This window comes from Drosophila arizonae, chromosome 4, assembly GCF_054131065.1.
Source record: "Drosophila arizonae isolate 15081-1271.41 chromosome 4, UAZ_ARI_1.0, whole genome shotgun sequence".
NCBI classification, from domain to species: Eukaryota; Metazoa; Arthropoda; class Insecta; order Diptera; family Drosophilidae; genus Drosophila; species Drosophila arizonae.
The window spans coordinates 3,803,798-3,828,651 of record NC_142924.1 but is presented as its reverse complement, the minus strand read 5'-3'; the positions used below and the strand labels follow the sequence as shown (position 1 = coordinate 3,828,651).

Here is a 24,854-nt window from a genome sequence, read left to right as displayed (position 1 = left end):
ACTGTGTAATTTTCAAGGCTTTTCGCACACCGCAATTAGTATTGGCTTGTTGATTGTAAATAAATTTGATTTGGCTCTAAGCAAAGTTGAAAAAAATAAAATTCAAATATGCCCGCGCTGAGTAGCCGCACGAAAGCTGAATGGTACAGAAGTCAGATGTCCAATGACATACATATAAGCAGTTGCACTGCCTTATGCACCGCATGAGTTTTGAAATTGAATTTTACCGTTTGGATGAAAACGATTATCGTTTACTGCTTTAACATCTCTAAGAAAAGAAAAACACTGCTTTGTAATTATTCAAACATGTAAGCCAGAAAGCTGAATGATATGCCACTCATTCTAATAGTGACAGCGCAGCTCACCCTTTTTAAACTGCTTTTCACATTGCCCTTCCGCCAAGCAGTTCAATGCCATTTCACAAAAATTCAACATTTTACGTTTTTTATATCGTTTACATTGTACAATTTGTAAGTTTTGTTTCTTTATTTTCGTTTTGTATATACACATATATATCCATATATGTATGAGTATGCATGTATGTATATAATTTTTGACAAACTTGAACATTTAGTTAATTTCATTTAGACATTTATAAATTTCATTTGTTACAAATTTTTCATATATATTTTTTGTCATTTTTCATTTTCCTTCGTTCTCATTTTGATATTTGTGTTAACGTTCCTGGCTTAAATGTTCCCTCTTTTGACTCACTTTTTTTATTTGTATTTCGTTCATTTTTGTTTTTTGTTCTATTCAATTGAATAATAAAAAAAATTAGATAGTTTTACTTTTTGCTATAGACGAATACAAAAAATACATCATAGGTAAATTTTCATTTGATTCACTAAGTACGTTCAACAGATTTCACATGCCATTATATATATGTATATATATCTTCATTTTTGTTATCTATCAATATACAAAATAAGTTAAACAATTTTATTTTGATCAGACCAAACATTTGCTGTTTTGTCATGTTTTGCAATTATTTCTCATTTATATTCGGATTAAAATTCTTATGTTTTTCCTCAGTTTTGCTATATATATTTTTTTTAAGAATTGTGCATATACGAATGTTTGTATGTATGTATGTGTGTGTTGTTTGTATTTATCACCCAGAGAGGCTTTTGTTTTCTATAAATGACTTATCGTTATGCTTCAGTTATATATGCTATCAAATATGATATATACGAATGATTGTAGGCAGGTGGTTGGTGGTTCACTTGACTTGCAATGTTTATCAACTTCTTCTTCATCATCATCCTCCTCCCCCTTCTAATCATCTTCAACTATCAAATGCTAACTAAGTTAAATAACTAATAAACTAAACACTAGAGTCTAGATTAACAGCTTAATTAAATATCTAGAGAGAAAGAGAGACGAACCCTGAATACAATGTAAAGAGAATTAAAAACAGCCAAAACAAATTCCCAATATATATTTAAAGCTAGCTGAGGCCCGTCTCCGGGCCGACATCTGCCTCCAATTGCACAGTTGTATAGTTCTGTGCCACATGCAACTGCCACAAGCTGTTCACCTGCTCCGGCGAGATGCTGTGCCACGTGAACAGAAACTCCAGCTGCCTCAAATCACTCTCGCCGCTCAGCAAACGCTCACAGTCCGTCTCATAGAGCACATACGGCTGCAGTGTGGTTATCGTTGTATTTGTACGCTGTGCCAGGACACCAGTGATATGCACATCATCTACCCAGAAGTAGTCGCTGTGCTGCGCCGCCTGGTACAGACGCTGCACCACATCCGGCGAATAGACGATCGCAAAGCCCGGACAGTACGGCGGATAATAATGGGCGGGATATTCGCGAAAACTGACGCGCCACTTTGACTGTGAAAGAAAGAAGAGAGAGAAATTAGTGTGAGTGTTGAGTATTTCGAAGAGATTAGTATTAAAATATAACACTAGATGGCGTTTATCGATTGGTGTTCATATGTTTTTCACTTGGATAAGGAATAAGGAAGAAAGCAAATAGAGCATAACTGTAGCTAAATTGATTAACTAAACAAGGTTTCTATTAATGCAGAGCTTCCGCTCTGATGCGTGACAGGAAGTTTTTGATGTTATACTTAATGGAGCTCAGGAACAATTGTCTATGCTTGACTCTAGCTTTATATAATATAATAATAATGAGTAAAATTGGTATAGTTGGGTAAAACTGGTCTAAACTGTAAGTCTGTGATAGATATTAGAACGCATCAAGCCCTGAGGCATTATAAAGCTTAAGCCTATTTAGCTAACATTTTATATATGAAGCCATAGACGAATTATGCTTTATTTAATATAGCCGAAAAGGCATTTGGAACGATATTATAACAGAATTTTCAGAAAACTGAGCTCAATATAATGACAAGCGAATGACACATGTCAGAACTTGTCTAAATTTTACTCCTCCAATGATAGCTATCAGTCAATAGCACCTGGTTAACTTTCAGGTATACCTATACGTCTTATACCGTCTATCTCACTCTCACTTCTACTCACCCTATAGGAGCGCTTCACACGCGACTTGAGCACAGGCTTGCAGAAGAGCAGCTCGTGCGGTTGCTGCAGCAATGAGCGCAGCGACTGCGTTCGATTCATGTTGGGCTGGGGCGTTTGCTGTTGCAGTTGCAGTTGCAGCTGCAACGGCTGCGGTTGCTGTTGCTGTTGCTGCTCACGCAGCAGCTTGTGCAATTGCGGTGTATTCACATAGACATCGTCGTCCACCTTGATGAGCAGCTGAGCGTGCGAGCAGTGGCTGCTGAACCACTTAAGTGCCATCACATGTTTGTAGGTCATGTTGCGGTAGGCATCCTGGAAGTTGCCCTGCACCATATCCCCGAATCGAGCATTCTCCTGCTCCAGTGAGTGTTGCAGTTGTGGCTCCGTTGGGGGCACGGCTCCCAATAGGAAGACAACGCGCAGTGGCGATGGCGTCGATGTTGACGTTGACGCCGACGGTGACGGCGTTGCTATTGTGGCCAATCCGCCCCACGTTTGGCGTATGAGCAAACGTTTCTCGGCATTTCGCGGCGCCGTATGAACCAAGATCAGAGCCAGGATGTGCGGCTCACACGCAGGCTGCTCCATCAGATAGCCAAAGTGATGCAGATCGATCAGCTGGCTGGCATCCGAAGGCAGATGCGACGGCTGGAATGATGTAGCTGCTGTGGGCGATGGTACGGGCGTCGCCGCATTATCTAGACTAAATAGGCTAGGGCTATAATAATAATAATTCGAATAACTACTAAGGTTGCTATTAAGTGGCTGAGTGCGACTAGGGTCGTGTATTATTTGGTTTGGTTTACTGCCATTGGCACTCGATTGCAGTTGCGGCTGTTGCTGCTGGGATGTTGCTGTTGCAGCTGGCGGTGGCTCATCTGTGATTGTTCGCCAAATGAACAGAAAGCAGCAGAAGAAGAGTATGCCTAAGTAGCGTTTAGACATGTTGCTAGTGCTTCTGTTACTCTTGTTGCTGTTGTTGCTGCTGCTGCTGCTACTGCTGTTGCTGTTGTTGTTGCTTGTGGCACGATTAGCTACTGCAGCCATTATAGTGCACCACCGGAGCTTTCACTGCTTTCTGGTTGCACCTCAAACGGAAGCGTTTTCTGCGTGGCTTTGCCATTTAATTGACAATTGACGTGGCTGAAAAAAAGAAGGAAATTGATAAAAATTATTAATGGAATACAAATACAGTGAGTGCTGCCTAACCGATAATCTACAGTCCAACAGAAGTCGACCGAGTTGAGAATTCCTATTAACTAAATTTGAGTTTAGTTGATAGTATTAAAAAAATATAATCGAAGAGTACCAAATTTCATGTCCACTTTAGTCGGACAATACTGTAATTATATTAATTTTTACTGTTCCATCGCCATCAATCAGCGATTTATCTGCAATGCGCGCACACAGGTGCGAAGAATAAACAGTAATTTAATTGAGCACGCCATGACCTAACCAGGCAAAAGCGAGCGGGCGCTTAGGGTAGGAGAACTATACACTCTCACACACATACACAGACATATGAGAAACAAGTTAATTTTGCTCTAACTGTGTTGGCAACTGGCGAAAGGACGTGCGAGCGAGTGAGTGAGCGAGCCATGGGCCAAGAGTTCGAGTCGAAGTTCAATTTAATGACCCACACCCCGTTATTGATAGCTGCGCACAGTGCTGCGCAACTTAGCTGTTTACTAGCCAGAGTTGAAAAGTCAGAAATAACGAGGTAAGTAAGTTTGCCTTAAGAAAATTATAAATACAATTAAAAATATTATTAGAAAACTAATTATATTAATAAACTAAAATATTAATAAAACTAACTATAAAAAAAAAACTATAAAAACTAAAAGAAATAAAAATAAAATAAAAATAAAAACGATATTAAAATTTTTATTAGAATAATAAAACATATTATTCAAATAATATATATTATAAACGAAATGAGAAATATTAAATAAAATATAAATATTTCCTTGAAGGAAACACACTCTGAAACTAAAATAAAAAAAATTTCCTAAAAAAAAACTATTTTTAGTTTTTTCTTGACCATGAACCACATTTTAGTTACACATAAAAGGCTTAGACAACAATACAAAAAGTACTTAAGTGACTCAGAATTTTTAACAGATAAAAGAATTTCATTGTTTAGTCCGAAAATTTGGCGTGAAACGCTTCAATCACGTCATATTTTTACCTGTTGCTCTTTCATCGATTTCGATCGATGATAAGCGTAATCAATAAAATGCTTATAGGTTATATCCAAATTTATGCACCATTTAGTTAACTTGGTAACAGTAACGTCGTTGACATTCAATTACCGATATGCTCGCATACCAGCTGTCATAATAAATTTAGAGGCCTAATAGACACCTGATGGATTCTAGCCTCGAGTGACTCCGTTAACAGCGAATGCGGTCGAACGCACTTCATAAACCTCTTAGGGTATTCGCTCATTATTAGCTTGACGCAATGCGCTTATCGCAACAATTCGAGGCACATTTAGATACGGCATCTCGTGTCAATTAAAACCTGACTATAGATTAAAATGCTATAATCAATCAGCGCATATCTGTTAACAGATTTCCGTGAATTTGAGCATTATATAGAATAGCACTTCAACTAGAATATTGTAGTAGAGCGGAGTGATCAATCAGATATTATGTAATTTATATAATATAGTATTTAATACTGAAAAATATTGGTAACATTTCAGTAGTATTATTCAGAATAAAATAATTAGAATAAAACATTTATAGTCTGCTTTAATTACATTTTTTTATTTTTTTTATTTATAATTTGCTTTTTTTATAACAATTTTGTCGTGATTTACTGTGAATTACTAAAAAAATTCCCAGAAAATAAAAAAAGATTTCATTTTTTGTCTTTTTATTTTTTAAGTGTGAAAAAGAGAAATGCTTTTTAAAAATCAACTGATGCCAGAAATATTGTATACTCAATCAATTTACATATATATATTATGACTGATGTATGTATTATGACTGAGGCTCAATCGCAAGCTCAACTTTGCTTATTTGGAGCTATTTTTGTCCTCAATTTCCGGCAGGCTCTTGAAAATTTTAATATTTCATTCAAGTTTGAGAAGCACGTCGTCACAAGTTGCCACAAAAGGCAGCCGCAGCTGCACAGACAGTCACGTAACTGCAACTTCACGCACACACACACACATATATACGGACACACGCATTGGCTAAGTGTAATTGAAATTTGCGGTGTCTGCATTCTTAAGCAATTGCAATGTAATTTACTACACATAAACATAAGTATATATGTACGTATATATATGTATGTATATGATTGTTTCATTGATTCATTACTGACTGATTGAATGACTAACACATTGACGTTTGGCGAAAAGCTAAAAATAAGCCAAGTTCTATACTCTAAGTGCATAAATTTCTTCTTATTTATGTGAGTATATATGTAGGTTAGTGTGTAGATGAGTGTGTTTATAAGTGTGCGTGTGTATGGCTAATATAATTTATACACACTTACAGCAAACACATGGGAGTCGAAATAAATCTAGGCTTTATTAATGCCCTATGATGATTCAGTTAGTCAGATTCAGTTACAGTGGAATCCGCATATAAGGACACTCAAGGGACCGTTGATTTTACGTCGCTATTACCCGGAGGACACTTAAACCAGATGGAGCAAATTAAATATGTTTTTCTTTTTTTTTACTGTTGCCGTGTTCGTAATAGGTTTTAACATAAATCAATTTAATTTATTAATAAAAAAATAAAAAAAATAATAATATTATAAATTTTTGTTTTTCAATAACATGGTATAGAAACATTTGTGTGACGTCGGCATAGCAGTTGTCTCTCTCTCTCTCTCTCTCTCTCTCTCTGTCTCTCCCTCTCTCTCTCTCTCTCCTATTATGTTTATTCCAATAATTTTTAATGAAAGACAAGCTTGTTCCAAAATTATATGTCATAAATAATATGGACAATTCATCAGACATAACCGAGTATGTTTTCGAGGTTTGTCAGAGCGATAAGATAAATGTAAATCGATAAGTGATAAGATAAGCCATATAAAATATGGAGTCTATTGCTTAATTACGGTTAAGTAATAAACCTTTACCGCATCACATATTGCCAACTGAAAGCCAATTGCCATTCGAGTTGGTCTGACGGCAAATATAGGAAGTGTAGATCAATATCTATATTGACGCCGCAGTTGCTGCTGCTGTCGTCGTTATTAAAGTGTGTGTGTGTGTTTTTTTTAAACCGTTACAAAGTTCATGGCAAAGGTTATTAAAGGAGCGAAAAATGAGCCAAGCCGAAGGTGGAAAGCGCCAGCGGGACGGCCGCATTGACGGCAATAAAATTTTAACATTCATGTAAATGCGTTGAGAGTCGGGTCGGGAGGGGAGCCGGGGCGAGTGGGGAGCAACCGCCACATAGCCATATACCTACGTACAAGGGTTGCCAGGCTGTCGGGTGCGACGGAGCATGGCATAGGGCGCCTAGACACGCAACACTACTGCCACGCCCCACCCTGTGGCCAGGACACGAGAGCGGGCTATACAAGGAGCAGCAACAACTACAACAAAAACAGCAACAGCAACAGCAGCCCAACAACAAGCTGCATATAAATTCACTTAAACCATGACGTCAGCAGAGAGTGAGCGAGCGAAAGAGAGAGAGAGAGAGAGAGAGAGACACCTGGAGTCGGGGACTGCAACTAAAAACTTGCAGTTTGAAAGACGAAATGCACTGGCAGCATATTGTAATATATATAATACAGTATAGTCTAACTGGCATAAACGCACATTTAAATAATCTAATTTTAATTGATATAACAGCATTGATAGGGAATTTTAGAACTATTAAAAAGAAAATGAAAAGTAATTAAAATTGTAAAAATGACGATATAAAAATAATATAATCTATCTCCATTTACATCTATATATATATATATATATATATATATATATATATATATATATATATATGTACATATATATCTATATCTATATCTATATATATATCTATATATATCTATATCTATATCTATATCTATATCTATATCTATATCTATATCTATATCTATATCTATATCTATATCTATATCTATATCTATATCTATATCTATATCTATATCTATATCTATATCTATATCTATATCTATATCTATATCTATATCTATATCTATATCTATATCTATATCTATATCTATATCTATATCTAGTTACACTAGATTCCCAACAATCTCTGCTTTAGTATATTGGCAATCGATTGGCCTCGTTTGAAAGTTTGGCCAGCTCAAGTGTTGCTAAATTAATGTAAGGCGCTGTAGCCATGAATCACCATGCCACATTCCAATGCACATATACGAATGGCTAGGCTGCATGATAACAGCAGTAAAAGAGTAAGGGCTCGAGTAAGACGACAAACAAGGGGCCAGACAGCGGACCTCAAAGTCTGCCGCTAGACTAGACTGGAGTGTGCAGGGTATTTGGGCTGCCTGCCAGTCGCCAGACATTGGAATTTCAAACTCTTCATGTTTTTTTTTTTTTTTTTGTAAGTTTTTGCATTTTTGCACTTGCTAAGAGGAAAAGGCAAATGTGTTTTTTTTCTACTTTTTGCTTTCATTCAAGTCGAAGGTTAGATTATATCGCTGCAGTTTTTGGGGCCAACTTGCTGCTGTTTTTGTTGTTGTTGTTGCTGTCGCGTATTGTTTATTGAGGCTTTGATTTGCAGCAGACACACAATGTAGGACCAGCGCCAGCGTCAGCCACTCCCACCTCCCCCTCTCTGCCGGCGACGCTTTTGGCTTTCACTCGATGGCGGCAGCAGGTTGGCTAAATAACTTGGCTGCTGTCCAAAAACGCTTTGAATGCCTGACAGCCTCTGCCACTTGGCTTGAATGGCAGGGTAAACAACTGTGCGAGCATTTTCATGTTATTTTTCTCAATAACATTTTCATATGATGTGCTGCTCAGGTGATATGTGCGTGTACATGTGTGTGTGTGTGTCTGTGTATGCCAGTGTAATTGTTATAAATTCTGGCTGGAAATGTGTTTAGCACCTAGCTGACTAAAGGCCAGACAAACACGCAGACAGACAGACAGGCGAGAGCTTGTTTTTATCGGCATTCAGTTGGCTATTGCCATTTGGAGAGCTCTAATAAAACGTGAAAACGAAAACCAGTGAAAAAGGTCAAAAAAACGGAAGATATTTACTAAATATATATACATATATCTAAAACTTGTAAATTTATGAATCTGTATATCGAATAAGTATATCGAATCGCAAAAATATTATAGTCAGTCTGTTCTGAGTCTGAATGTGAGATAGAGAGAATTCTCTCCCATTATCATTTCGCAGCATTCCAAGTTCTCGAAATTCATTTATATCTAAGCTTAAAACAAACCCAAATTCTATTGTTCAATTATTTTTTTAATAATTAAACCGCTTAAAAGTATTTTGTATTTATTTTGTAGCATTATTAATTTTTTTGGGAAGTATTTAAATCATGCACTGCAATTCCCTTCCACTTCGCGAGTCTTATTGTGAAGAAGGGGTCTGAGGATTAGGGTCTAGATCTTGAGTCTGAGACTGTAATGAAGGTCGACGACTGAGCTGAGGCTGTGGCCCTGAGGAAGGTTGTGGTCCCACTTCAGGCTGTGGATCAGCCGACGGCTCTTGCACTGGTAGCTCCACCTCTGGCTCTGATGGTGGTTCTGTCCCTGGCTGTGGACCTAGTTCAGACGCTGGTTCTGGCCGCCTCAAGGAAAGTGGGAAAATCTGGTCCAGCTGTGGCGGCATCACTGGTACGGGTGGCCCTTCCCGCCGAGGCAGCCGACACTGACGGGCCATCTGATTTTGGGACTCCATCAGGTATTGAGACTCTGGCAGAGATTGCCGGTAAGGCTGTGGTGCTGGCACACCCATTTCCCTTTGCAATGGCTGCTGTAAGCCTTGGGATCGAGGCTGCGCCCGAGGCTGACCTGCAGAGGACGGATTTCTCCTAATGGTCGCATTCAAGCCCCGTATAGTATGCAAACCCATCATGGACGGGGGAGTGTCCGGCATGTCGATGGTCATGCGTATTGTGGTGCCCATCTCCACCTCCCGCTGGCCGGGATGCTGTGACATCAGTCGCAGCAGAACAGTGACCTGTCCGCCTGGTCCAACCACATGAATGGGCCGTGAAGTCGACTCCGTTTGCTGGCTACTCGAACGTTGCCGTGTAATCGGGCGACGCCGATGGTATATCTGCTGGGCATTGCGACGCACCACTTCAATCTGGGGACGCACGTATTCGGGTCCGCCACGTCGTCGTCGCCGTAAGGACGGACGACGCTCCTCGTTGGAGGGATCGTCCGCGAGGGGCATCTGCGGATCGTCCAGTTCAATGGGATCGATGTTTGATGAACCAGATGACATGTTTTCAATGTTGTTAACTGAATATGTTGTGTTTTTTATTTTTGACTATTGTTTACACCAAAATGGGTTTATGTTTTTTTTTTTTTTTTTTTGATTGTATGTGTTCAGCTCGACTTTCAGGCTCATATGAACATTTTCAGCTAGCTCCAAATGTTATAGGGCGGGAAGCAATGAAGTTTGCGACATGGGTAACCTAGTTTTGAGAAGTTGTACATGGATTTTTTTTTGTTTTTTTTTTTATTTTTTATGGGTAACATTTCTGCTTAAATTTCTGCATTTATTTTTTGCTTCTCATACAATAATCGAGTAATTCTGTTTGTAGAGAGCATTACCTACTCTAAGTACATTATTAAGACATATATATTCTATTGACTCACTGCAACAAATCTCAGCTTGTTCCACATCTGAGAGACATTTCCGGAGGAGTTGCACAACTGCCTCAACCAATAGGGGCGTGTTATGACAGCTACTCTTATTTGACGTTTGTTGTTGTAGTTGCTTCTTGCAACTTCTCAGTTTTCTTCTTGTTAACAAGCCGCAATTACCACATGCAACATGCAACAGCAACGTCGCTCACCCCACGCTCAGCCACTCGATCTCCATTTGCTCCGTTTGCGGTTTGCTGTGTCGCGTGTTGATTGTGGTGCGACAGTTTTTTAAATGCTTTGCCACACAAACAACAAATGCGAAATAATAATCCCGCCCGGCCAGACAGTCAGCCGGATGTGTCAACTAGTCGCATTTGTATCTATATCTATGGCTGTCGCTACAACTGTAGCTGTATGTGTATCTGTATCTGCATCTTTTGCTCATCGTATCTGTAGCTGCATCTGCAGTTGTGTGGGCGCAATAGGTTGCATAGCCCGCAAATTTGTTAAAGATGTAGGAAACAATCTGCCAGCGTTTCGTTGTGTCACACACACACACACAAACACACACAAGCATGCGTAATTAACTGTGCGTCATAGAGCTGCGTTCATTTATGTGGCAGCCTGCAGCTTCCTGCCACATGCCCATATCGCATGGCACAAGAGGATGCAGATAAGGCACAAGAGAAAACATGAAGCAGAAGGAGACGAAGAAGCAGAAAGAGCAACCAAAGGGCAAGAGTTGACTATGCTAGACTAGCAGATATCCTGTAGGCAGCGGTATTGGCATAAAAAGTGCTCTTAAATAATTTTTCTCTCCCTTTTTAAAGCTAGGTTGACTTGCAGATACCCTGTAAAAACTTAAGCTGAATCCAAAATATTTATAAAGCTACATTCATGACTATAGCTATTTTATTTTAATGAATAATGCTGAACTACTGAACTACTGAACATGCCCACAACTGTAAATAGTGGATACATACATAAGTACATATTTATATATGTACTGCAGTTGGGGCATGACAGCAGCAGCTATCCGTCAGCTGTCAGGAGCATTCATCAACTGCAAAAACCATCTTGGAGTCACTTGAAACTATGTTCAATGAGCGCACAAGATGGCTAGAAGATAAGGGAATAGAGATAGCGACACTGAGAGTGAGTGAGACAGCGCTTGAGTGGCAAAAAGGAGCTCAGTCAGCAATAGAGAAAAAAATGCTTTCAGCTTGATTGACGGGCAAACGTTGGCGCAAATTGCCAATTAAAAATTGTCAACAGCTAACAAAGAGTATTAGATATATAAATCCAGATATATATACATGTATATATGTATATATATATATCTATATATGTCTATGTGTTTATAGCATGCAAATGGGCACACCCAGGTTGCCTCTCAATTATTTATGCTTAATATTTCCTTGTCCTTTTTCATCGCGTATGAAATTTTAATTACGCGCATTTTGTTTACATTTTCACGGCTGTCGCGGCTCACAAGAAAATGGGCCAATGACCAGTTGTAGCCCCCACATCACCCCCACACCCCCCAGACGCCACCACGACGACCGTATAGCTGTTCTGCCAACGTTAGCGTCATTTTGACTGCTCGGCCCAAACGAATGGCAGGCACGCACGCTCAATAAGAGGCGCTGGTTCAAATTGAAGGCGTGGCAAAGCTCTTATGTTTCTTATTTGGGTGTTTTGTATATTCATAAAGGCAGACAAAGAGAATATATGTATGTAAGAAGAACATGCAGGCATTTGAGAATCCAAAATAAAGTCTTGAAGTACATACATATATAGTAAGAGTGAAAGAGAGAGGGAGAGTGGGAATGAAAATGTTGAGTCAACAGCTCGCTTTTAAATCCCAAGGCGAACAATGTTCTTGGTGATATGCAGATTCCTGCTGCATTATAATTCTCCAGAAATTATATTCTAGAGAAAACCGATATATTGTATATATATATATTTATGCAAGTACTTATGGATATTAGAATGGTATATCAGCATTAAATGAAGTAATTTTTACTTATCATAAACAGAATATTTGTATGTGCTTTCCATTCCACATAAATTCTCACTTGGCTTTATTAAGCAAATAAAAATGAATAAATATGTAAGCTTGTAAGCAATAGTCGGTTAGTAGATACTCTATAAAATACTTTTTGCATAGCGTTTCCCTCTAATTGTTGCTTGGGTACATAATAAACATACATATGTGTGTAGATACGATCCTTATTTTAGCACATTTTTATAGGATATCTCGACTAGAAAGTCCTGATAGACTAACATTATAGATATGGCTCAAAGTAATATGTACTAACTTAATATACAATATATACCTTACTATAATATATATTTTTTACCCTCATATTTAACTCCTTCCTACTCAATTTTAAAGACTAAATTCTTGTATATTTGAATGTCGTTGTGAATAAATTGGAAAAACCATTACGATTATTCTGAAGTAGTAGCCCATTTGTAAACAAAGAATATATATTGTATTTGCTAGCGCCTGGAATCATTTGTGTACATATTTGTTGAAGCTTTTAGATTAAACAAGCCATAAAATTGTAGGCGTGAAATGCTTGAAGTGCATTAGCTAGTTCATTAAATATATTTACTAGTGACTTTTATGAAGGCAACCTCAAACAATGATAAGCATGTGAGAATCGAGAAACAGACAGCCGGTCTATGGTCACCAACATATACCCTTTAATAGACACAAATTCGGATTTGACACTATAGCTTAGTTTCAGACATATATAATATTATTTTCCATATGATATGATAAGTGAAGCGACACGGTTAACTACTTAGCTATTGTCTGAACTTATTTATAAGTGTGCGATAAAGCTCATGGTACTGTTAAGGTATTTAAGGGTACCACAAAAGTGGACAACTTAACGTTCTATTATTATCTGACATTGTCAACATTTCGTAGTTAACTATTACTAACTTTAAGCTACATTAAGTGTTGTTTTACTAAAGATTATATGAATATTTAATTGGCAGTAAACGTGTATTTCGTTTTGTTTCAAAATTGCCATTAAAGAAACAGAGAGGGAGAATGAGCAAGAGGCATTGCTGCTACTGATTGGCAGCCAAAAAAAAAAATAAAATAAAAAAAAATAAAAAAAAAAAAAAAACAATCAAAAATACACAACTGAAATGAATCATTTCAACTACAACAGCAGAAAGTTATTGCCGTTTCGATCACATGCGAAAAGAAAACGTAACGAAAACAATTGTGCGACTGTTTGTGACGTCACAAGCAGCTAATCACAGCGGGCTTAGAGTTCAATGTACGCACAGATATCAGCGAATAATTTTGCTTTGATATGTTCTCAGCAACCTCAATGCAAATAAACAAATTAGGCAGTTGCACACACACACACACACACATGCTCATACACATGAGAGTATAAAAATGAATAATGAAACAGAAACAATGCAATGAAGAGAGCGAGAGAGGGGACAGTGAAGGCAATCAGCGCGCCCAACTTCAGCGAAGTAACAGCAAAGCCGAAAATTAATGAAAGGGAGAGAGAGAGAGAGTGAGCGAGCGCGTGCTAACGGAAGCTGCTGGAACACAGCATATGAGCACGTGATGGGAGAAAGCGTCGTCAGCAGCAGTTGCGCTACTAAAAATATTAATAACAAATACGTATGTGTTTGCCAAGTAAATACATATAAACATATATAGACATACAGCACATTTGCACATAAATATAAATATATACATATGTATGTATATAGATATAAAACTTATTAGCTTATACATAAGTATGTATGTATGTATGTGTGTGCTAAGTAAATTCACAAGGCCAAGGCTTCGGCAGCAGCAATAACAACAGCAACAACAACAGCGCCAGCGACAACGACGCCGCCGCCAGTGCCTGTGCAGCTGAACTTGTTCAAGGTCAGACCCACAAGGCGCGTCGCGCCGCGACATGCAAAGCTCTGCCAAACTTCAGTCGCAGAAGGAGAGACGCCAATAAAATTGCACACATAAAACCAATTGAGCAGCAAGAAGGAATCGCGGCAGCCAAAGCGAGACCAGAACATGGAAAGATGCCAGTGCTGTCAGTCAGTTTTGTGTTATTCCAGTTGGCAGCAGTCTTTAGAGTATTTAAGTAACATTTAGCTATTTTTTTTTTCGTTCGGCTAGCTTGTTGCTGCTCTACTTCCAGAGCATTTAATCGAAAATGCACTTCGCCTTAGCTTATTTTTAGCTCATCTTTGCTTTATTTTTTTCGCATAAGACAGACAGCGAACATGTGTAAGAGGAGAGAGAGAGGGAGAGAGCTACAGTGGGCACAACAATTGCTCAATGATGCTTACGTTGCTGATAAGCAGCGACGACACCTACGCCGGGCGGTGTTGGCGTCGCCACTGGCAGGTGGCAGAGAAGTTCACAAATATAGAATGGTAAGAGCTGAGTATTCACACATTCATACACGTACACGTATATGTATATTTGTAAGTGTAGATGTCTGGAATCACGAATATGAACATCATTTTCACGCGTAATTAAATATATAATTTATATGCAGTACTTGACAGAGGTTTTTAACCGTTAGCGCTCTGTCTGTCATTGCTTTGGCTCTTTTATTTGTACATTAAGTAAACGGTCGCGCTCGTGCTCACACACACAATTGCACATTGAGGCAAGGATGGAATATTGGAATGGCCTTTGTAGGCGTTGTGGATAAGAAAGGAATTGAAAGGCCACAACAGAACAAAAGGCAAGTCGCCGGGTGAATACCCTGCGGACAGGGCAACTTGCTAAAATTAAATTCGCAATTATATTTTATTGTGATTTGAGGCTTTTGAAATTGTATATTAACTGTTGGTTAAATGGGCGTTGCTTAACTATAAAAAATATGAGCGAACGCAACTAGATATGCACTCAAAATTAAACTATAGTAAAACATAAATTACTAGATTATTGCTCTAGTTACGGGGCTAAATATGTTGCATTTGTTACAAAATGAATGACAAAGTCAAAATACCCTTTCGTTTTGCCAGTGCATTACACGGTATCAGCCAGTCAATGCGCTTTTGTTGTTTGTTATTTTTGTTACATTTTGAATTGATATAATCACTTTGTATTTGACAGCGTATAATAGATCAAATATAATTATAATTAATTAGCTTTTGCCATAATTCAAAAAACCTATTATTTTTATAATTGTTTCAAACACATTGCACTTTGTCAAACTTGCTGATTGGATATTTAACATACATATGTATGTATATAAATATTTCATATTCATATTGCCTGTGGCTACTGTGAGAGTGAAGCACGGACTTACAAACGCATACACACACACACATGCAAATACACACTGAGAGGCACTCACAAGGATGCTTCGTTTGATGCTGATGCTGAGCGTCGCTTCGGCTCGGGCCAATGGAAATTTTTCACATTTCCTTTTGTCGCTTTCATTTTAGTGCTGCAAAAAAATCGATATTCCGTAATATCGATATTCACGATATTTTCAGAGAAAAAGATCGATAAAAACGATATATCGAACACTTCTTTTAAATGTTAATTTTCTTGCTTAGAACCTATTATAATATTTATATTAATTATGACTTCTTAATGGATAAAATGGCAACCATTTCAAGATTAAAATAAAAGCAACAGCATCAAAGAAAAACAAATTTATTCAACCGAACAAAGTCGTATAACAAATTATTTTTCATTAACTTAAACCTAAAACAGCAATTCATTAAAGCTCAAATTCACTATGCTCCTTAAAATTATGTTATAATAATAACAAAAACAATTGGCTCCATGGCAGTTTGAAAAAGAAAAGAAATTAAGACAAAACCCATTGGTTTTTATTTTAAAAAAATAGTTTGTTTACTGTTTCCGGTTTTAATGACGCCCTTCTGGAATTAGCAATCATTCCATCTTTGCTAAACATCCTCTCGCTCTCAGAGGACGTTGCGTCATATTTTTTATTTACGAAGTGCAAAATGCTACCGGACTTGGGTGCCAATTCACTCTCTTGCAGCGATGGATGCATGCGTGTTAAGTGATTTTTAAGGCTTGTGGTATTTCCATTTGTTTTGCAGACCTTAAAGCAATTTCTGCACACCGCACAACCATCCTTTCCTTTTTCAAAATATTTCCACACTTCGGATTTTTTGGGGCTCCCACGGTCTTATTTTCTTCATCGGAGTCCACCCTCGCCGCGCTTAAAACACACAAGCTATGACTCCAAGCTTTTCCAATAGGATATATCAATTGTACTTACGTTTTCTTCCCAAAAACTGATCAATTTTTTTTCTTTCTATTGCAATTAAATTAAATCAATCAATTTGTATACAATTTAGCAAAATTAAATAAATGCGCTTCTTACACAGTTAAAACCAACGCCAAGAATAACCATTTTTTCGATATATCGATACTAAGAAAACCATATCGATCTTTTGCCAAAATTCGAAAATATCGATTATAACGATTCCGATCCGATATTTTTGCAGCACTATTTCATTTACTTTGTCACTGTACAAACGTATTTCATTGGCATATTTGTTTACACAATTTTCTTATAATTTATGCTAATTGCAATTCAACAAATGCATTCCGCGAACTTTTCTCAATGTTATTGCACACAGCAAAGCGTCCTTTTTTTCGTTTTGTGGCGCACGCGCTTCAACTTTGCAACTCTTTTATACGCGCTCGAATCGCGCGTTACCTTCTCTTAGAGCTGCCGGCGTACCACTGACTTGGGCGCTTCCTATGCACACAAACATACACACTCATATATTCTCAAATTTAAACAGTTTATTGCCAAACGGAAGACGCGTGAGAGGCTGAGCTGAGAGCGAAAACAAGAGAATAAGCCGATACGCACGCGCTTTCCAATATTAAGGGTCAGTCCGTGAACTATCGATACATCGATAGGCAGGCTGTTCAATTTAAATTATGTTGATGTAGCTACTGAAGTGAACAGTTTCTTTTGTTATTAAATTGTATGTATTATAATAAACATTTCTTGAACTAATAATAAACAATTTGTCGGCTTCAGACAATTGTTAAGCAAAATTCGCTTGCCTAGCTGACCTCTGTTAGCATTATGTATTTCTGTTAAAAATACCAATTATAAAATGTTAATGGCTTAACTTGATGTACATTGCATATGTTACTAAAAAATGCCAAAAAGTGTTTCAAGTGCCAAAAAGTGTTAAAAATGCCAATCGCTTAATTTTCAAAAATAAGGAAGAAATGTATGGCTGAAATAATAAACAACATGTGATTTTTAAATAATTGATTAATATAAATATTCCACAATATTTGGTCGTGGCAAAATACCAAATATACAAATAATACTAAACAGCTGTTATTGCGCGCGGGCATTTGAATTGTGTACAAAGACAATTTGGCTGTTTTTATATTTTATTTATTATTTTAAAGTTATTTACAGATTTATTAAACCTAAAATACACGCTAAATGAGTTGTACATGGAAGCGATCACAATTGAAATATGTAGGCGGTCAATATATACATATGCATATATAAAAAAAAATTTTTATAATTAGGCATCTTTCAGGCATTTTTGACTGCGCCTCAGCAAAATGCTGGACAAATTGCTGTACGGCAACTCGAAGGCCAACGAAAAGAGTATGGAGGTCAAATAAACGATGACAGCAAAGCCACAGGTAACAACGCACTGGAAAATAAACATTGCATATATTTAAAAATATCAAATAAAATTTGGGATCCTTATTACTCACCAGCATAAAGGGATCTGCATGGGTGCTAGCATTTGTTAAGCTATAGAAAAAGGCAATCACTAGAGGATTGAGCAGATAGATGGCATAGGAGAGACGACTGAGATGCTGAAAGCCTTTGGCCTCCAGCAGGCGCGACCACCAGACGCCTCTGCCCTGAGCGCTGCCTACAATCATCCAGCAAACGCTCAGCGAGAAGGAGAGCCGACCCAGCACGAACAGCGATATGGCCAACAGTGGACCCAAATCCCTGCGAATTGTGGAATAGATGCAGGCGAAGAAGACGAGCAGCGCCAGGTGCCAGGAACAACGCTCACGCAGTTCGCCCATCATCAGCTGTGGACGCAGCTCCAGCAGCGACCAGGCTGTGATGGCACCCAATATATAGGGCAGCACCCGCACAAAGGGAGATGTGTAGATCTCTGTGCCCGTGGCAAAGGCAGCATCGAACGACAACTGAAACTTGATGCGCACACCAATGCCATAAGTCCAGGCTATGGTGGACAGAAGCGCCGTAGCGACCAGGGTCTTGGTAAGCCTGGGATGCCTGCAAAGGTAGTGGAATGTAGATGGTATAGATTATTATGATATGAATGAGGTTATTGAGAATACTGCTCTTTTATAATTGAAGTACATCAATTAGTAAAATGGTGTGATCAACAATCAGACAATCAATCATTCAATCAGTCACCAAATCAATCAATTGGGAAAAGAATATTTGCCTTCCGTAAAGATTCTTATTCAAAAATTTGTGAGAATATTGACCAGAGTAGCTATGTACATCTGTCAGTCAGTCAATCAATCAATCAGTCAATCAATTAGTCAGTCAATAACGTTTGTATAGATGCTCACTTGGAGACTAAAAAATTCCCTACTAATTCAAACTGTTAGATTGATGAATCTCTCAGTCAATCAATCAATCAATCACGGAGTTTATCACCAACTTACTTGGCATACAGAAAGAGCAACACATTGGCCAAGACGAAGAACTGCATCTCGCAGGCCAGCGACCAGCTCCAATTGGCGCACATATCGCGATGATCGAAGAGATTCTGGATGAAGAGCAGATTGCGCCACCAGTGGCTGGAGCACATCTCGTCGAAGCGCTCGTTGATGTGATAGACCGAGGTGTCGCCAATGTAGGCGTAAACGAGATCCACCAAGGCCATGACCACCAGGTAGAGTGGACCCAGGCGTAGGTATCTGTGGAAGAGCAGCTTGCCAAAGAGCTTCAGGTTTTGCTGCCAGCCATTCTGACGCACTGCCTCCAGCTGCGCGGAGTTGCGCAGAAAATTATAGGTTTGCAGAAAGCCACTGAAAAGATTAGAAGTGGGATGAGCAAGGATTCCAGTTAAGGGAACTAGTTCAGCTGCTACCTGATGGTAAAGAAGACATCCACCAGCAGTGGAGCCGAGGAGACGTACTGGAAGAATGCCTGTTCCGCATAGGAGATGAGCACGATCTTGTTGTGCACCGTGAAGTACATGAACCACACCACATGGAAGATCATGATCCAGATGGCGCACACAGAGCGCAAGCCATTCATGATGGGTATCTCCTGCGGTGTGGACTCACGTATGGCAAATATCCTGCTCCAGTTGGCGGACACATCGTAGCAGCTCACGAGCTGTCGCAGCCTCTGCAGGCGCAGCAGGGAGTGAAGGGCGCGCCATAGCTCAGATTCAGCAGGAGCCAGACCCAGATCCTCGCCAGAGCTAGGCAGCTTCTTCACCGCCAGCAGCTGCTGGGCGCAGAGCATCAGAGCGCCGGTGATTAGGACACAGGAGACGAGCAGGCGAAAGCTGGTCCGCTGATAGAACGAATCGCTCAACTGCAGATCCTTCATGTAGAGCACCTCCGGCCGTATGTCGTAGATGTCGCTCTCCGCAAACATTCCACGGCCCACATACTCGGCGGCCAGGTGCTGCACCTCGCTCGAGGAGCACGAGCTGGGCAGGCACAGGCCAATGTGTATGATCTGCTCGGACATCAGCTTGATCTCCACCTGCCAAGGCGAATTGTGGCGCAAATAGAGGACTCGATAGTCCATGTCGAAGGGCGCCAGCTGCGTGATCAGTCCCTGGTGCATCACCCGATCGAAGTTCTTGGACAACGTAATGCCCACCGGCCGCTGCACACCCTTGCACGCCTCCCGGCTGCCCAGCCAATAGTTCTGGCCGTAAACAAAACCCGAAGGCTTTGTGCCGGAGGCGTCGAGCACTGCAAAGAGACGGAATTTTGTGGAATTTTAGTAAAGATTTAGTGATAAAACTAATAATTGAGTTCATAATCAATATTCGTAATTAACTTTTGTTTCTCTAAAAGTTCCTTATTCAGTCCCCGGTTCAACTTAAAAATCATCTTTCAGCGTCAGCTAATAGATCAACTGATCAACTCTTGGGTGCTTTCCCTTACCAAAACAGATGTAGAGCTAGAACTTGGCTCGTTTGGCAGTTAAATTTAGAGCTAGTAAACTTTAGAGCACTTAGCATGGAAGTTGGCCTTAAGCCTTAGGCGACTAAGACTTTAGTTAGATCATTTCTTCAATTGAGTAGTTCAAATCCCCAGTCAGCTCATCCTCCCACTCGCTATCTTTTCATTAAGAACTCTCAAATCTGGCTTTGTTTTACATCTTAATAATTCCATTCTCAACTCTTCATATTCCATTAAAGTTTTTCCCAAATTTCTATTTACAGCTTCGTAAAAGGTAAATCCCATTTCAAAGCCGGGATAATACGCTTGCTGGCATCATATTACCTTGTCGGGTATTTATGACTCAATGAGTCTGGACTGTCCATCTATTTAAATAAATCAAGTGATTGTATATTTGCCAAGAAGTTTTGTTTTCTGATGCTAATTGACAACAAGTCAACTGTTCTCGAGTGTTTGCATTGCCGTTGCGGATGCTTAGAGCTTTACTTTTATAATAATTTAGCATAATTTAGATGCAAACGAGTTTTTTTGTAGACAAGTGCACTGAAGGGTAAACATTCACGCCAACGAGCTAAAGGCTTCTCAAAATAACAGTTATTGATTATCCACATTCTCCATAGACAGCTTTCTAACAGTTTTTGTGTTTTTATTTTCAGTACATTTTTTTTTATCAGTAGTCAGTCAGTAAATCATCCTTCATCTTCAATCACCTGGTTAATAAATCAATCAATAATCAAATAAAGTATATTTTTAATTGTTCAGTTTCACAACTTAATCAATCTGTCAGGGTATCAATCAATCAGGGAATCAGTGAATTAGTCATTTCTCTATGTGAAGATCAACGTTCCCAGTTCCATCATCATCAACAATAAATTAGTCTGCCAGTTTATCAATCATTTAGTCAGTCAGTCAGTCAGTCAGTCTAGCACTCAGTCAGTCCATCAATCATTCACTCAATCAGCTGATGCGCTTTCATTTACGGACTAAGAAGTCCGGTTGTTGCTAGCCATCTCTAATCATAAGTCTGAACTCAACATTAATCAATCACTCAGTCAATCAATCAATCAATCAGCTTGCATAGCTCTATTTCTACTATCTCTCCAACTCTATGTGTACTACCTTTCCTACTTTCTCTACTCTTCTTAAGTGCATCGCAGCTATCAATCTATCACCTCATCAATCAGTCAATCACTCACCTTTCATAGCCCATGGCTGCTTGCTGAGTATGCCCCGTTGCACCTGCCTCAAGTGCGCCTTGCACTGAGCATTCACCTGGCTGGCATTGACAACTTTGGTCAGGCCAAAGATGACCGAAGTGCGTGTTAGATGCGGCTCATAGAAATCGTCGACGATTGATGGGAAATCGATAGAAAACTTTAATTTCTGTTGTTGTTGTTGTTGCTGCTGTTGCTGCTGCAGTTGTTGTTGCTGCAGTTGCCATTGGAGTTGCGACGCTGTGTTGCTCTGGTTGATGGCGCCCTTGGCCACGCCCATTAAAGACAACAGCCCCAAGGTGCGCACCATGAGCTCCATCAGCTCCATGTTGTCTAACTGTTGTTACCTTGCTTTATTTGTTGTTGTGATTATGCTGTTGTGTGTGTCGCAGCTCTTACGATGATTGTCTGTTGGCTTAACCCGTTTGCTGTTGGCTTTTTGGGCTAGTCTGAAGGTCGACCGAGTAGCCAACTAGCTATTGGTAATAGTCATATATATATAATATGTATATATGTATTTCAATTAACTTTGTGAACTGTGCTAATTAAGTCGACACCAATTCGCTTTTTCTCTATTTTTTTTTTTTTTTTTTTTTTGACTGAAAGTAAATAAAAAGTAAATATATATATATTTATATATATAAACTTGTATTATTGGGTAATATTTGTTGACTGCCTGCCACGCCCACGCCGCCTCTCTTGCATGCCTTTCAATTAGAATATTGCGCATACGCCGCTTGAGCCGCTGCATTTGCTGCCTTCGCCTGTGGCTCTGCTCTTTTTGTTCGTTATGCAACACTGACTTGAGCCAATCATAATTTTACTTGGGCTTACGCACACTTGGATATCTATATATAATATTTATTATTATTGACTAAATATCTATTTTATTATTTATTTACTTATTGACTCTTTCACAAACGCATCAGCCGAACGTAGTAAAAGTTTTGTTTTCGGAACGCACAAAAAGATAAACAAAAACAAAAGCTCAAGCAAAGGCAAAATAAAAAAGCAATTAGTTTAGCTTGACTAGCAGTTGATGGACTACGAAATGCCCTGGGTTTGAGTTTACCTTGCATATATCTAAAATTCCAAATCTTGTAGAAATCTGACTCTAAAATATGTAGAGAAAATAATAATGCTGTTAATTATTTATTAACTTTTATGTTGCTCAAGGGATTTTTATTGCTACTCTAACATTTATTTAAATTATAGAATTATTGAATTTAATGAACTCTATGTTGAGTGTGCATACTTAAGTGAAAATATAAACAAATATAATTTTTTAAATTTACGAATATAATTTTCTGATTTATTATTTTCTAAGTTCTTTATTTTCAATATTAATTTATTTTTAAATTTCAAAATTTTTTTTTTGAAAAATATATAATTTTTTTTTGTAATATATATATATACATATATATATATATATATATATATATATATATTTTTTTTTTTTTTTTTTAAATATTGTTGTATTATATTTTATATAAATTTGCTTTAATATTTAAGTTCATTTTTATAAGAAAAGGCTTGTATTATATTATTTTATATAAATTTATTTTAATATTTAAGTTCATTTTTTGTAAGAAAAGCAAAAAGCATTTATTTTTATTTATTTATTTTTATATGAAAAAATTGATAATATTGTATCTAATATTTATTAACTTAAATTTGTAATTTTTGCCTATTTTATTTTAATTTGTTTATTTTTTCACATTGTTTTAACAATTGAAATATTTTGTTTTTATTTGTATATTTTCTATTTATTCTTATTTATTCTCCTTTCGAGCTGTCAATCTACCCCATGGCTTGCCCCATTTTCGATAGCTGCTGGGTATTTCTAACAACAACAATAATCAAGCTCAACCCAATTTCGTGTAGCCAACGCAACGACTAAGGTTCAATTGACAACAATAAAAATAAGCAGCAGCAGCAGCAACAACAACAGCAACAACACTAGCAAGTAGCAGTAGTGAGTCTCCCGACAAGTTTTGAGCTCGACTGACCATTGAATCGTGACTCAAACTTGGGCTCAAACTGAAGCTCAGGTTTGAGCTGGTTTTTGGGCTCGCCCTGCTGGGCTTTCGATTTCATTTTGGCGCTCGAGCTGGAGGAGACACGTAATAATTCCGTTTAATGGCTTATTACAGCAAGAGCGTGAGTTGTTGTTGTTGTTGCTGCTGTTGCTTGACCGAGAATAATTTTGCTAGCAGGGAAATTTAACAGCTGGCATTGACTAAGGTCGTGCGCTGTAACTCGACTCGCAACAGTTTTGAACGCATTCAGAAATTGTCACATCAAAAATGAGTTAAAAACGAAATTTGCATAGCTAACGCGTTTTGCATATTTCGCTTTCCTCAGCGCGTTTTTGTTTGGCTTGCTTCTTGGCAGATGTTGGCTCTCCGCATGTGTGGTAATGAGAAGCGCCGAGGGGGGTCTTATATAATATTGACTTGTGCAGATCACAGAGAAAGAGCGAGTGAGAGAGCGAGCGCGTTTAGTTGAGCGTAATTCGTCGATAAATATTTTTAAAAAACTTTCAATTAACAACTTTATTCGTACATTTTGTTTACATTGAAGCACAGAACACTTAGAGCACTTACTCTTTCTTCTCTTTTATGATATTTGATATATGAAATTTGATATCTGAGTATATAATCAGAAATTTGTTTGGGTTTCTTTTCCAGATTTACATTAATTTCTTTTGCACTTTGGCATGCGACAAATTTTCACTTTGCCTTCGAGTACGCATCAGGTGTTACATTTATGCCGTTTATTGAGCTCGAGATCTCAAGATCCGCGTGTCTTTTATCTCTTGAACTTTACTTGATTTTAGTTGCTTCAGACTTTCGTTTTCGTTGATGATGTTTATTTGTTTCTGAGTTTTTTGTTTTTGTTTTTTTTGTTTTTTTTTTCTCGTTCAGCTGTTGGCTGATAAAGCGCAATGCCTGGCCCTGGGCCCTGCAACCCGTTTTATTTTGCTGTTTCAACGCTCTTCAACGGCCGCACGACAAAATTTCATTTGTATTCGCTTCTATATATATACACACACACACATATATACATGTAGCTATATATATATACGATATATATAGGTATTGTACTGCCTTGAAGGGTTACGCGACGGCTGCGCGTGCAACGTTGTCGAAGCAACTGTGCGACGCTTGCATTTTGGCC

The 24,854-nt window shown here is 38.4% G+C and overlaps 2 protein-coding genes and 1 long non-coding RNA gene across 9 annotated transcripts; 1 reads left to right on the top strand and 2 right to left on the bottom strand.

Annotated features, from left to right (window-relative positions):
• Positions 1–467: 467 nt before the first annotated feature.
• On the bottom strand, positions 468–16,792 carry LOC108613963 (beta-1,3-galactosyltransferase 1). Of its 5 annotated transcripts, none has more exons than XM_089467989.1 (3): positions 16,652–16,792; positions 2,501–3,643; positions 468–1,846 (listed from the first exon to the last, which is right to left on the bottom strand). In XM_089467989.1, the coding sequence occupies exons 2-3, from the start codon at positions 3,545–3,547 to the stop codon at positions 1,451–1,453; spliced, it is 1,443 nt and encodes a 480-aa protein (XP_089324115.1). In that variant the 5' UTR covers positions 3,548–3,643; positions 16,652–16,792; the 3' UTR covers positions 468–1,450. The 5 variants fall into 5 exon arrangements, with proteins under 5 accessions (XP_089324115.1, XP_017863281.1, XP_089324118.1 ...); XM_018007792.2 differs by lacking the exon at positions 16,652–16,792 and adding an exon at positions 15,644–15,801; XM_089467992.1 differs by lacking the exon at positions 16,652–16,792 and adding an exon at positions 15,526–15,614.
• Positions 14,573–16,072, top strand: LOC149269011 (uncharacterized). The gene is made up of 2 exons (XR_016269909.1): positions 14,573–14,708; positions 14,770–16,072. It is a non-coding gene; the product is annotated as an uncharacterized LOC149269011 (long non-coding RNA).
• On the bottom strand, positions 16,652–24,854 carry LOC108614767 (nose resistant to fluoxetine protein 6). Of its 3 annotated transcripts, none has more exons than XM_089467979.1 (6): positions 24,240–24,854; positions 21,657–22,273; positions 19,404–20,247; positions 18,976–19,341; positions 18,031–18,574; positions 16,652–17,966 (listed from the first exon to the last, which is right to left on the bottom strand). In XM_089467979.1, exons 2-6 carry the CDS (start codon positions 22,000–22,002, stop codon positions 17,832–17,834), a joined length of 2,235 nt encoding a protein of 744 aa, XP_089324105.1. In that variant the 5' UTR covers positions 22,003–22,273; positions 24,240–24,854; the 3' UTR covers positions 16,652–17,831. The 3 variants fall into 3 exon arrangements, with proteins under 3 accessions (XP_089324105.1, XP_017864503.1, XP_089324106.1); XM_018009014.2 differs by having other exon boundaries at positions 24,281–24,854; XM_089467980.1 differs by having other exon boundaries at positions 21,657–22,150; positions 24,281–24,854.